Consider the following 13,719-nt stretch of genomic DNA (forward strand, 5'->3'; position numbering starts at 1 on the left):
TCAAAACGTCAAACATATGAATGTTGCTCAGCTCCACCGTTCATATAGGTACTTATTACGGAATTTAGTACACGGTGAAACATATTCCACACTCACGCTCATTTCACTTTTTTGGACCTATTCCCGATTCCACCCACCCAAAGTGAAATGATAAAAATTAGCTCCGTGAAATGAGATTGACAGTAAAGTGAAAATGAGAATGGGACATGTGAAATGAGTTTCCCAGCTAAAATCGTTTTTTAGATAAATTTTTTTCTCTGTCAACCGCCATATCATCTTTGCCATTTACTTCGTTCAATAAATTTTCGTTAAAGATTAGAAAAATGATCTGTTTCTAATTCGTCTTGTTTCTGAAAAATAAATTGAATATATTTTATCATGAGATCATAAATTAATCGATTTTTAAGATTTATCCCATCTTCGTGAAATCATTGCACCATTAAAAATGGTCGTGAAATAATTCTATTCGAAAGGTCACTTTTTCCGGTTTCACATCAGTGCAATAAGAGACAGAATTAATCAGATTTCACCGCAGATGTCACTTTACGACGTTTTTATTGCTTACGTGAGTCCCGTAACAGGGCTGTATTCATTTCACTCTGATTTCACCGTGAAATGACTCCCGTACTGCCGTGAGATGACATTGTGACGTAGATCCAAGTGATCAGTTTTTCAGTACGGCCCAACGAATGAATTTCTCGTATCTTTTGTATTAAAATGGTATCTACGTCACTTTGTTTTTTTTTTTTTTTTTATGCAACGTACGAATGAGTAACAGCGAAAAGGAAAATACTAAAAGATAGCCCGAAAAGAATAACATTAAAAAAAACCTTAAAAGTTGCTGTAATTGTGCATAGTTATACCATGATTTAACTATGTTTTTCATTGTAAATAAATTAATTTAACATTAAATATCATTGTCCAGAACAATAAAATACATCGTTCTTGCCATTTTTACCATGAAAAGGGGGGGAAGGGTCGTTATTCCCCATACAATGAGAAGTCATGGACAATGTTTTTATGGTAAAATTATTGTCGGTGGTAGATTCAACACCAAAAAACGTTATTGAAACATGGTAATGACAACAATCGTTTACAACTTACAGTTCTCACCGCAAAATACATCGTATATATTTTTCGGGAGGTCTTCGAATAATGAACAAATTAGCATGAAAAACCCATATCCGAAAAAGGGCACTTGCGTCACTATCATGGCAGCGCAATAAGCACCATATTTTTCTTGTTCTCAAGGTAATCAAAGATGTGAATCATCTGGAAATTTCGAAGTAATATCGAGTATATTAGAGTTACAAGTGATCGCAAGAGGGTAACTCAGATAAAAGCTGTCTTGCCCCTCGGTTCTCGGCAATCAAAATAATCAAGTTGTTAACAGAAGCGTATCTTAAATCATTCTACCGTTACGGCCAACCAAATACACTATCAATAAAACTCCAAAGAAAGAGTTGTTAAGTTGCTGATGCATTTTGCGTTCACAGCAGAATTTCACAAGCACCTACAAATAAGACGCTCCTTGCCAAGGGGTCGGTTGACGTCTCACATCTCTTCACATTATATGCAGCGCACATCTTTTTAGCTCTGCTTGTCATATTTTTGATTTGACAGTCATTCTCGTTCTTTGGCTTCTGAAAACGCCGATCAGACATTGAGAAAAAACAAACACTGTACATTTTTTAAACAAACATCGCGAATTTTCGTTATTAATATCTTCTAAAATTTTAAGAAAATGAATGCACCACCTACGTTCGAATCATTTCTCCTGTATGAGGGTGAAAAAAAGTAAGTAACTGCTGAAACATTCTCTTTCAAGATCATTATGCTTATTACGTTTTATTTTGGTAATAGAATCATCAAGGAACTCGACACTAAAGTTCCGAATGCCGCTATTTTTACCGTGAATAAAGAAGATCACACTCTTGGCAACATGATTCGCAAGTGAGTACAGAAAGTGACTTCCTAATTAACTAAACCACCAACTTTTTCACTCTCTAAAGCCAACTGCTGAAGGATCCCAACGTTCTGTTTGCTGGTTACAAACTTCCGCATCCGCTGGAGCATAAGTTTGTCATTCGAATTCAAACGACCTCTGACTATTCCCCGCAGGAAGCATTCATGAACGCCATCACCGATCTGCTGTCTGAGCTCTCACTGTTTGAGGAACGCTTCAAAGAAGCCTACAAGGAAAAGAAGGAGGGAGGCGACTAGTCAGGGAAGTTCTCAGTATTTTCTTGTCAGATCGCCCGGTGTATGATGTAAGTTGCTAGTTTTATTATCCTATCTAAATGGAAAACTAATTTCGTGAAATAAATATGGTTCTTAAGTTATATAAACTGGTACAAAACTATAAAATGTCTTCTATCACTACGTTTTTTTTTGTTTCCCCCCGGATGCGGTCAAGGATATGATAAATGCCTGAACCTCTGCTTTATGAAACTATTAAATTTAGCTGTCTGATTTTCTTATTAAATTGTTCAAGTGGTAAAATTTAACGGCATTCTTGGCCAAGAGTCGTGGAACTTACAAATCGAAACAACTGTTGCTATTCGAGAAGCGTACAAAAGTAGTAACGAAACAACACGAACACAAGTATAAAAGATTCAGCTCCGGTCGGAAACTGATAACGTTGAAAAGCATGCGCGTGAATTTTTTCGTCTTTCCTTCACACCTGGTGGTGGTGGCGGTTCGACGACTGATGATGCCATGATTCTGCTGAGGGATGATCGTGTTACACCTGGTGGTGCCATCCGGCCTCTAGTATGTCTCGTCGTCTGGACATTCGCCCAGTTCGTGGCCAAATACTGGAATGGAACCAAGTGGAGTTGAGTTTATGTAATAATGCATTCTATCATGTATTGCTTTCGGCTGTTTCATACAAGAGCCATGCTTATTTTTCCAATTGGTTTAAAAGCGTAAGGTATGCAATACCAATATGTGCCGCATCACACTCGACAGATTCATGTTTAACCCAGTCATATTTCGGTAACGTTATTTGTATTTATTCTGAATAAATTATTAGTCATAGTGAAGACATTGTTTGAATCCTGATGCATTTACGTTCATTTCAAACCGTTTTTTGCGTATTTGGAGATCCTTTACCATAATAGAGACCAGTACGGGTAATAAAGTAATACACTGTGTAAATAAACAATGTTGAGGGTTACCGCATGACTCTATTCAGAGAATGCATAAATTACGTTTCGCACAATGATGGATATTATGTGCAGTGTTAATTGAGCAATTAATTTTGCACATGATTTGCTCAGCTGCGTTTTATCTGTAGAAGGCTGGGCAGATGTCACGCGGGTAAATGTTAAATTTAATGAACGAGGCTCACTTTCAGTGTGGGCGTTAGTACCGCAAACCATGATTGTAGGCCGAAGCAGCGTTACTCAATTTGAATTATGTATTCGATTATTGAAAAAAAAAAAAAAAATGCTTACCTTCACACCCATCGCAGTACTTCCTCGGTGGTGGTAACTTGCGTTCCTTCGGGTCCGCTGACGGATGCTTGAGAGACTCCGGGGGACTGTCGGAGCACTGCTTAGGGCAATCCTCAGTTTCATGCTGATCGAATTCATCGCAAATGTCGCAGAAAATCCGAGGAGCCGGTTTCCGTTTGTTGAACTCAAAGCTCATGTTGTGACTAGGATAAAAAAAAAACAAACCACCAAATTATATGATGTCCTTAAAATTCAAGTAAAAGTACCTACCTATTGCCATCAATACTGGTTTGCTCCAAAGCCTGTATGCGTAGCGTAAGTTTGTCATTCTTCCGTTGCATGTCGGCAATAATGGAGTTAAGGAAACTTATTTGTGCATCGGAGTCCTGATTCTCTCCAACACCGGAAATGATCGGACTCGCTGATACCGCGGCAGTCGCCGAAGCTAGCTCCGAAGAGAGTTTACGTATCTCACTATCCTTCGATAAGACCTGCTGCCTGAGAAGATCAACTTCCTTCTGCAGCTTGCGTTGGGTGATAACCATCTCGGTTTCCCGAAGCTCAAGATCTTTTTTCTCGCATTCCAATTCTTGTTGGCGTTTTTCCGCAGACCGCACAGAGCCAGCATTCTTTGTTGACTCCGCAATTTGCGCTTCAATTTTACTTACCGTCTCGGCAAGTCTGTTTTGCAATTCCGTTACCTCTTGTTGCTTCAAGCTTTCCATTTCTAGCAACTTCTGATTCAGTTCGTGTACAATGTGCGAACTTTCCGTCTCAGAGGATTTCTTTTTGTTCAACAGCTCCTCAAACTGGGCACCATGAGCGGCAAGCTTCGTTTCCAGTTCGAGAATAGTTCGATTCTGCTCTTTCAGCTGTTCGCTTTGATCTTTGACGGTAAGTTTCGCTTTGTCTATTTCATCCTTTAGATTGCTGACTTCAACAGCAGCTTTAGTCTCTTGTTCACTCTTCTCGCTAAGGCATTTCTCTGTTGAACTTAATTTGCTCGTCAAGTTCTGAAGCTCTTCCTCTTTCTTTTTTAGATTCTCACGAATCACCTTAAGTTCGGTACGAATTTGTTGCGAGTCAATTTCTTTTTCACTAACTGCCTTCTGTAGGTTCTCTTGTTCCACTGTTTGTCTTTGCACGTCTTCCTCCTTTTGTTTTATCAACTGTTCTTTAGCAGCGAGCTCCGCTCGCAAATCTTCCGTTACTTTTACAAGCGGCGACAGTTCAGCGACCTTAGAACTCAATTCCGCCAATTTTTGCTCTTTTTCGACGATAGTTGCGCTAAAAGCTGCCATTTCCTGTCGTAAATGCTCTTCGTTAGATTGACTTTCTTCGGCTACCCTTACGGATTCCTGCTTACTAAGATCGAGCTGCTCAGCAAATTCTTTGCACTTCGTCTCGGAAGCATCCAAAGTCAGCTTGAGCTGCTGAATCTCGTCCTTGAGATGCTCTTCGCGACTAACCAAATCGACTTGTTCGTCTTCCATCTCCTGGTACTTTTCCTTCAGGGACGTAAGCTCGACTGAGAGATCTGTCAAAGACAATTCCAGCTTGCCTTTGTCACCCGTCAGTTCCTGTATCTGAGCAAGGCAGCTTTCCAGTTGTTTCAGCATCTCTGAATGGGTATTAGCGTTCTGCTCTAACTTCTTACTCAGTTCTGTACACTCTTCTTGCTTTGCCTTAGCTTCCTCCTGTAACATTTGAATGTCTTTTTCTAAATCACTAATTCTGGAGCTCTTTTCGATAAGCTGGGCCGACGCATCGTGGTTGCCCTTTTCCATGGAGGTTCGAATCTCCTCAAGGGCAGCTCGTAAGGATGTTTCCTCCTTCTTACCATCTTCCAGTTCTTTTTTGAGTGATTTCTCTACTTCAGCATAATGTTTCAACTTTTCTTCCGCTTCACTACGCTCTTTAGCTGTCTGCTCCTTTGCCAACTGCAACTCACTTTGGGATTGTCCTATTGCAACTTGTAGTTGATCTACTTTGATTGTCAGTGCTTGTTTTTCGCTTTCAAATTCTGCCAATTTAATTTCGGCTTGACTCAGCAGTTGATTTCTCTCCTCCTCAAAACTGGCCTTCAAGCCGGCAATTTCACGCACCAGATTTTCCTTCTCCACTTCGGCTGACTCCTTCATTTTCGCCAATTCTACATTGAGCTCGTTTTCTCGATCGATTTTCTGACTGGAGATTTGCTGCATCTCGCTTCGCAGCCGTTCGATCTGCTCACTCAGTGTACCATTCGTTTGATTCGCCTCGTCCAACCTTCGTTCCATGTCGATTTTGGTGGAGTCGAACAAATCCTGCAGCTGTTCCAGCATTTTTTGCTTCGCTTTGAGTTCTTCGGTCGAGCGGGATAGTTCCGAGTTAGAGTCAACCGTCGAAGAGCGAAGGGTGTCGATTTCTGCCTCCAAATCAGTTTTCTGCTGTTGTATTTGGGTTGATTTTTGCTCCAGAACCTCCATTTTGCGCTTTAGATCGGCAAGCTCGATTTCCAGTTTGCCATGGGAGTCCTGCAGGGTTAGTACTTTCTTTTCGCCTGATTCGAGTTTCGAGTTGCTTTCTGTTAGGAGCTGGGCCGTTTTTTCTAGGCTGTCACTCTTAGAAGACAGTTCCGTCTGCAATGTTTCGATTTTCTTGGTTAATTCTTGGATTTCGTTATTCCTGGAGGAAATTTGATCGCTGGAAGCTTTTTCGGACATCTTGAAGTGATCCAGCTGCGATAGCAGCGACAACTTATCTTCTTGTAGTTTCTCCAAGGATGCGTCTAAGTTAGAAATGGAAGCGTCTTTCGCCAATATTTCCGATGCATGACTTTCATGAATGCGTTGTAGTTCGTTATCATGTGTCGTATGTGCGTTTTTAAGCCTTTCTTCAAGCAATGATATAGCACCAGCCGATTCCTTCTGGAGTTTCTCCAAATCATCACTCAGTTTTAGACGGTCTTCGTTTAGTTTACTAACGGCGCTATCCTTATCGGTGAAACTTTTTCTCGTTTCCTCCAGATCCCGCAGCAGGTTTGCTTTGGCCACATTGATTTCTTTCAGTTCATTTTGCAGAGCGCTAATCAGAACATCGTTGTCTTCCAGTTGTTTATCTTTGGCATGCTGTTCAGTCTCTAGGTTGGCAAGTTTTTTGAGCAAATCCTCTTTAGTTTTTAGTTCGAAATCAAGCGTGGTTTGATTTTCAGCATTGCGACTGTCGTTGTCCTTAATTGTGCACTCGAGTTTTTTGGATAACTCTGCAAGTTCGGATTCTACCTTCGCCAGCTGAACTTGTCGCGAATTGAGCTCCTGCTGTTTTTGCTCCAGTTCTGAGTCTTTGGCACGGAGGAGGCTTGTTTGCTCTTCGCTGACAGCTGTGGTGCTTGCTAGTTCTTCTTGCACTTTCATAAGCGAAGCAGTTTTCTCTTCCAAAAGCTTGTCGCGACTTTTTAAAGATTCCTCTAGGCTCTGTTGAGTTTTTTTGCTTTCTTTAAGACTTTCCTCCTGCTGTTTAATTTGCTCCTCGGAAGTAATGAGTTTCGCACTCAAGTCGGTTATCCGTTTCTGTTTGCTATCTAATTCCGTCTGCAGTGTTCCTCCCCGTAATGCCAACTCATCCAGATCATTCCTCAGTTTATCAATAGTGGCATCCTTTTCGTCCAAAACAACCTTCAAACCGCTTTCCCCTTCCAACAGTTTCACATCCCGCTGCCTAATATCACTCAACAGCACCTCGATTTCAGCAGTCAGTTTGGCAACCTGTTTCTCCTGCTCCCCGAGCAGAGTTTCCTTAGTGCGAAGATCATTCTGCAACTGGGTCACCTCCACCTCCAGGTGACCCTCGGCATTCTTCAGCTCCAGATATTGCTTCTCCAGCTCGGCATCCTTTCCGGTCAGCTCGGAAGCCATTTCGTCGATGCGCGTCTGCTGGTAGGCGATTTTCTCCTTGAGACACTGTTCGCTAATGTTGAAGCTGGACACCTTGATGTCCAAGTTCTTCTCCATTTCGGCCAGCCGCTCGTGCAGTTTGGCGATCTCATCTTCCAGCGAGTTCTTCAGCTCCTCGGTCAGATGCAGCTTTTGGTCCCGCTGCAGAATTTCCGCTTTGAGTTTGTCGATCTCTAGACTCAAAACCGCTATCGAATCTATTTGCGATTATGAAAATTATGATTTATAGAAAAAAAAAAAAAAACTATTTAAAGGCAGTAAATCTAACCTGCTTCCTTGGTGGGAAGATCCGGCTCGGTGGGGAGCTCTGGTTTGCTTTGTAGTTGTCGCTCAAGTTCTGCTATTCGTTCCTTGAAGATATGTGTCTGAGCCTTTCAATTCAAAACAGAAGCGTAGTATTAATAAAAAAAAAATCCACTCAATAGCGTAGCTTAGCAAGCATCATGCGTGGACATACAGAACACAGCACCACATGCAACATGCTCAGGCTGGCAGGTAATCGCACCACGGGGAAAATGTCACAACGTGTCAACAGTAATTTTCCACGTACACTGCGATGCGGAGGAGAGTGGATAAATGATGTTCTGACTGAGCCATGATAACGTCAGGGTGCAGGAAACAAGTAGGCCAAAGAAGACTTCGTCGAGCCTCCTCGGACATGTTAGGGAGGAAAACGCATAATTTACAAGTCGAGGAAGAGGGCAAGCGGGTGGGCGAGCAAACCAATTACCTTGTCCAATTGCTTAAGGCCAATAAATTTTCCTCGCAGCCGATATCTTTGCAAAAACCGTAGAGTTTTATAGCGTGATCAGAGCCCAACAAGTAATTCTCCGAGGGAAAATTACCCGAGCTGAAGCAACAAAAATAAGTACCTGCAAGGTGTTGTGTACTTATTTATATGTTTAAAGCTTTAAACTCCTTGAGGACGGTTCTAGTGTATAAGCGCTGTGATACCGAATGCGAGGAAACATAAGAGCAACAATACATTTACGGCATTCCTGAATACATCGTATGGTATATGCAACCATGTATGTATATACTCACATGAACTGAATTTTGAACTTTTCGCTGCAGGAAATTTCGATGAAACCAATGGGGGGAATGGGGAAAGAGAAAGAGGTGAAACAATATTTTGCTGGTGTACTGTACAGGTGGAGGAAATGGCATTGGAAATATGTCCTGACGATGCACAAAAGCTGTTACTCCAGCCGACGACGGTAATGCGATAGAAAGTTCAGAATGTGGCAGAGGCAATATTGAATTAATTCGATGCTAAATTTCTAGTGCTGGGATAATTTCCTACAAGTAATTAGGTTGTGGTTCGAACGTCTTTTAAGGAGGATTATTTTGTGCTTGTTGGACAAAAATAGAAGTGAGGTGAGCTAATTGGAAGTCTTTGCTTCTCGAAATTAACGTTATTAAATTTATCCCCCTGAAGAAAACTCTATGGTGACTGAAGAGATGCAGTTGTGTTTTTTTGTTTTTCTACAAATTATAGGTCCGCATAGTGTTTGTTTTTGCTGGCATAATTGTTGAGTTTGTTTTTGCTGACATAATTGTTCCACGATGCAAATTTTATTTTATATTCATTGCCCCTTGCATGACTATTTGGACTTCTGTGATAATCATTCATTGCCCAATTTCTATTTCGCTTTATCAAATTGACACCTCAGTAGCGCAGTGGCAGTTTTTTTTGGGTTCATTGTTTGTGTTGTTTTTCATTTGCAAATTAAGTATATATTTTTGAGCAGCTTTAGTTGAAAATTAGGTTGAACATCAAAACAAAACTAAGTGTTACATGATTGATTGGGTGATACTGAGTAACGATACTTTCTCAATTGTCATTGTATCGATACCAGACCTCACGGTTTCAAGTATACTTTATTAATATATATACCTAGGTATCAAGCACTGACCATTGCTGGAGTGATTTTTTATTAACCTACCAAGGTAGCAGTCATGATAGAGATTTTTTTGTCTATATGATAAAATATTTCTGTCAAGCGTTTCGATAACGCTAGTATCGATACCCATCACCCCAACTGCGAAATCGTGTGCGAGATTCGACTGTGATAATCGTGTATTTCGGGGTAGTCCAATTTGGCGTAAAAGTCGCAATATTAGATTGATTTTGTATGTCGAACCAAATATGATTAGAACAAGATACCTGACTCTTGCAGAATTTATCGGACATGATTGTCGCTGCGCGTGAGCAAAAGCCGAACTAATTTATACACTGTTAATATGATGTATACTTAACGTCAAAATCAACTGACGACAACGCCAAGACATGACTGTTGACAGGTGAAACATTTTTTTCAGTATCCATGTGGACGACTGTACGGTGCTGCCATCCAAAAAATGATAATAATGCGTACGAATGTTTAGTTTTCAAACAAGAAACTTTCCGGAAGAATCAAGAATTGTCGGCGCATCATTTAAAATAAAGCGTACCACCAGAACTTCCTTTTGATAACCGCTATGAGCAAGCTCTACAGCCAAGTTTTCCACTCTTGCCGAGGTTAATAAAGCAAAAATCGGGTGCCCCGGTGAACCTAACCATATGCACAATGGTTCTGAAACCTGGCTTGCGACAAACTTTAAGTTTTGGTAGAATGAGCCCTGAAAATAAATATAACCCCTCAATATAAACCCCCACTCTGACAGTCAATTTCACACTTTTCTTTCGTACTATCGGTGATGGACTATGCACGATAAATCAGTTTTGCTCATAGTGACGATTTAATGAGAACTTAAATTATCAGATGGCAGCACTAACCGTCGGAAATCGGTCGTGTTCAAAATGTATGAAAAATATGGAAGTTAGGTATCTTGTTCTAGTTATCTTTGTTCGAACGCAACTACTCCAACCTAAGAGCGTCACAAAGGGACGATCCATTAATGATGTCACGCAAAATTTGGAAAAAATTGACTCCCCCCCTCCTCCTTTTCACAAGCTGTCACAACTTCCTTGACCCCCCCCCCCTTAATTACGTCACGTTTTTATACCCCCCCTCCACCTTCTTTGGGAATCATTGAATTGAGTAATTGATTGAAAATTGATTGATTGAAAATCGATAAATTTGTTAGGAATGCATTTTTTCTTAATAAGAACGATTTTACTGAGAGAAAAACTGAAACTAAAAGGAAAAGAATATTATAGAAAATAACAAGAAAAGACGTTTAGTTCTTAGTCCAAGGATGCTGTTGATGGAGTCGCATATCGACGACATAGAAAGCCTAGACAGTAACTGCAGCATCATTGCTGATTTTTGGAAGACCGTCAATATTCAGTTACTCTTCTTCAATCAATTTGCAGTCTAAATCTTCTCCACATGTTACAATAGCCAAGCATTTTTATTTAAGTTTTGTCACAATTTTAGTATTGATTGAATTGAGAGACACTAAATAATAATGAAATTACGCTGGCATTCATAAACGAACATGCACGGTAAAACAGAATTAACGAACATTATGCTTTTTTAACGAGAAAAAAAATTGTCATTTACACTAAGGTCGCTTTTTACGCGGGGGATGCGTTCCAAATTTGTATGGGCCCGCGTAAAAAACGACTTTTTGAGTTGCAAATATAACGTTCAAATCTCGTTTGAATATGATAGTGGCCAATCTAGAGACCAAAATGCAATATTTCAAATTTTGAGTATTTACACCTAAATTGTAAATTTTTTTGAAAACTAAAATATGATCACTCGTGGCCTAAAACGAAAAACGTGATTGAAATGAGGTCGATATATTGTACTGTTTTTGAGTAATGGAGGACAGCAACCCGCGTAAAAAGCGACCTTACTGTATTTCATCTAAAGCAAATCTTAAGCCAAAAAGGGATCGTATATCATGAATAGTTCTGAGTTGAACTCTGAATAGTTCTGGGTTGAGTTAAAATGTGATGTCACACTCAAGCTAACCCCCCCTCCCCCATATGTCACAAAATGTCACAATAATTGAAACCCACCTCCCCCCCCCCCCCCTAAACGCGTGACATCATTAATGGATGATCCCAAAGCCGTATTAGCGTGGTTATACCTTTAAGGGCAAACAACAATAAACAATATCGCACGCTAGCCTGGGGGCTAATGCGGTCTCGATCAACTAGATTAGTTGTGAGAATTCGTTATCGATATCGTTTTCGGCACATTTTGTATGTTGTAGGATAAGTACAACGATACACCGTGCCCCAGTGCTGAGTCGAGAAAATTTCCAGCTCGAAAAGTTCCTCGACCTGATCGGGAATCGAACCCGATATCACAACCGTGTGGGAGAGCTAGCCGACCGACACCGCTCACCACAGAACCACGGGGACCACGTTTAAGGGAAAACATCCACGAATTCTTCAATTGAAAATGTGTCTAATTAGCCTCTTTTGTGAGGGAGGGGTTTCAAACAAATAAAACACAAATTTCTGCACATCTCGAGAACTAACCAACTAAATGGAACCAAATTTAGCAGGTGAATGTTTTTAGGGATAACAAATATATCCATAATGGTTTGATACCCCTCCCTTTTTCATAAGGGAGGGGTCCCATGCAAATGAAACACAAATTTCGCATAGCTCGAGAACCAATCAAGCAAATACAACCAAATTTGGCAGGTGAATATTTTTAGGTGTAACAAACATGTCCATAATGGTTCGACATCCTTCCTTCTTCTGGCATGTCTCCAAATACATACCATTTTGAAATCCAAGATGACGACATTCGGTTTCTGAAAAACAGCGGCAAATGACCAAATACCACCCAACATGAGTATTTCCGGAATTGTTATGATGCACTGAAACCACAAATCGACCTCAGACAATATTTTGAATTGTAAGATGGTGACTTCCGATGTCTGAAAAACAGTTACAAATGGCCGATTTCTTTCCAATATGAGATTCTTCAGAACCAGAATGATACACAGGAGCTATAATCGACCACAGACACCATTTTGAATTCTAAGATGGTGACTTCCAGTTTCTGGAAAACAGCCGAAAAAGACCAAATAACACCTATTATGGGTGTTTCTTAAACCAGAATGACGCTCAGGGTCTAGAAATTGTCTCCAAATGCCATTTTAAAATTCAGGATGGCGACTTCCGGTTTCTGAAAAATAGCCTAAAGTGACCAAATACCACCCAATATGAGTGTTTCTTTAAGGGGTTATATACCTTTTTAGTTTTCAAAAAACCGAAATTTTTTTTATTGTATTATCCTCAAATACAACATCTTTGGAACATTTCCACAAATTTTCATAAAGATCTGAGCAATAGGAAGAAAGTTAGAGCGATTTGCAGCGCGCCTCGCCACGGCCGCATAAGCTAAACATGAAACTTTACACGCGATTATCTCGGAATAGTGTTTTCCGAAAAATGACTTTGCCGTGATCCTGATTGCGGAAAAACTACTCAACCGATTTCCTTCATCTTTTTTTTTTAATTTTCGTTATTAAATTCGCCGGTCTTTGAACGATCGCTTTTTGAAACATACAGTTACATTTTGCCGCAAAAAATTTTCAGCGCAATTTTTAGCACCCAAAACGTGCATTTTTTGGGAAAAACGTTCCCGTTTGCACTGAAAACAAAATACTCATAAAAGCGAACGTTCAAGGACCCGGCACACTCCTAAACTAATGAAATAATATGAGTTTTTTGATTTCGGTTGACCCGCTGAGTCTCTATCAGGATCACCGCAAGCCTCTGCAAAAAATAGGGTTTCGGGGAAACGGCCATTACTCCAGTAATAATTGGTATATCACAAAATTAAACGTATTTTTTTTTTGTTGATAAACTGTACTTTCAGAAAAATACCCCTTTGATGCAATGAAAATGGTGTTATGCACTTAAAAATAGATTCAAACTTCCCTCATTTTTCACGACCAAAAAGGTATATAACCCCTTAACCGGAATGATGCAAGGAGTCAAAAATTGACTTCAGACACCATTTTGAATTGTAAGATGGCAACTTCTGGGAAACAGTCGAATACTACTACATATGGATATTTCCGTAATCGGAATAATGTATAGAAGCCAAGCATTGACCCTGGACATCATTTTGAATTCGAAGATGATTACTTTCAGTTTCTGGAAAACAACGAAAATAACTGAATACCACCCAATATAAGTATTTCCGGAATAGAGGTGATGTACTAACGGCTAAAGTCGAGGATGTTGTCATTCCGATAAAACCAATCATTTCAAACGATATAAACAAATCGCAAGAAATTAATGGATTTGGAATGTTTAAAATTATTAAATTAAACACAAAAATAGGCGGGACGAAGTTTGCCGGGTCAGCTAGTTAACTATAAACGAATATGTTGCAGTCAAAATT

At 40.1% G+C, this 13,719-nt stretch overlaps 2 protein-coding genes across 11 annotated transcripts in view; one reads left to right on the forward strand and one right to left on the reverse strand.

The window, feature by feature from the left end:
* Positions 1-1,627: 1,627 nt before the first annotated feature.
* Positions 1,628-2,367, forward strand: LOC129732189 (DNA-directed RNA polymerase II subunit RPB11). The gene is made up of 3 exons (XM_055692798.1): positions 1,628-1,797; positions 1,864-1,953; positions 2,013-2,367. The coding sequence occupies exons 1-3, from the start codon at positions 1,745-1,747 to the stop codon at positions 2,221-2,223; spliced, it is 354 nt and encodes a 117-aa protein (XP_055548773.1). The 5' UTR covers positions 1,628-1,744; the 3' UTR covers positions 2,224-2,367.
* The window catches only part of LOC129732187 (restin homolog), a 177,439-nt gene continuing 165,991 nt past the window's right edge, over positions 2,272-13,719 (reverse strand). For 9 of the 10 annotated variants that reach the window (XM_055692789.1, XM_055692794.1, XM_055692793.1 and 6 more), the window contains 4 exons: positions 7,662-7,764; positions 3,729-7,590; positions 3,459-3,661; positions 2,272-2,816 (listed from right to left, as the gene is read on the reverse strand). In XM_055692789.1, coding sequence (XP_055548764.1) covers positions 2,770-2,816; positions 3,459-3,661; positions 3,729-7,590; positions 7,662-7,764 — 4,215 coding nt within the window. In that variant the 3' untranslated portion in view covers positions 2,272-2,769. Of the gene's footprint in view, positions 2,817-3,458; positions 3,662-3,728; positions 7,591-7,661; positions 7,765-8,437; positions 8,462-13,719 lie in introns of all 10 variants that reach the window. The other variant, XM_055692790.1, reaches the window with a different exon arrangement.

Source organism: Wyeomyia smithii, chromosome 3 (assembly GCF_029784165.1).
Source record: "Wyeomyia smithii strain HCP4-BCI-WySm-NY-G18 chromosome 3, ASM2978416v1, whole genome shotgun sequence".
Taxonomy (NCBI): domain Eukaryota; kingdom Metazoa; phylum Arthropoda; class Insecta; order Diptera; family Culicidae; genus Wyeomyia; species Wyeomyia smithii.

Coding starts and splice junctions, on each gene's coding strand:
- LOC129732189 (XM_055692798.1), top strand. CDS start 1,745: ATGAATGCACCACCTACGTTCGAATCATTTCTCCTGTATGAGGGTGAA. Junction 1,798..1,863: donor CTGTATGAGGGTGAAAAAAA/GTAAGTAACTGC, acceptor TTTTGGTAATAG/AATCATCAAGGAACTCGACA. Junction 1,954..2,012: donor CTTGGCAACATGATTCGCAA/GTGAGTACAGAA, acceptor CACTCTCTAAAG/CCAACTGCTGAAGGATCCCA.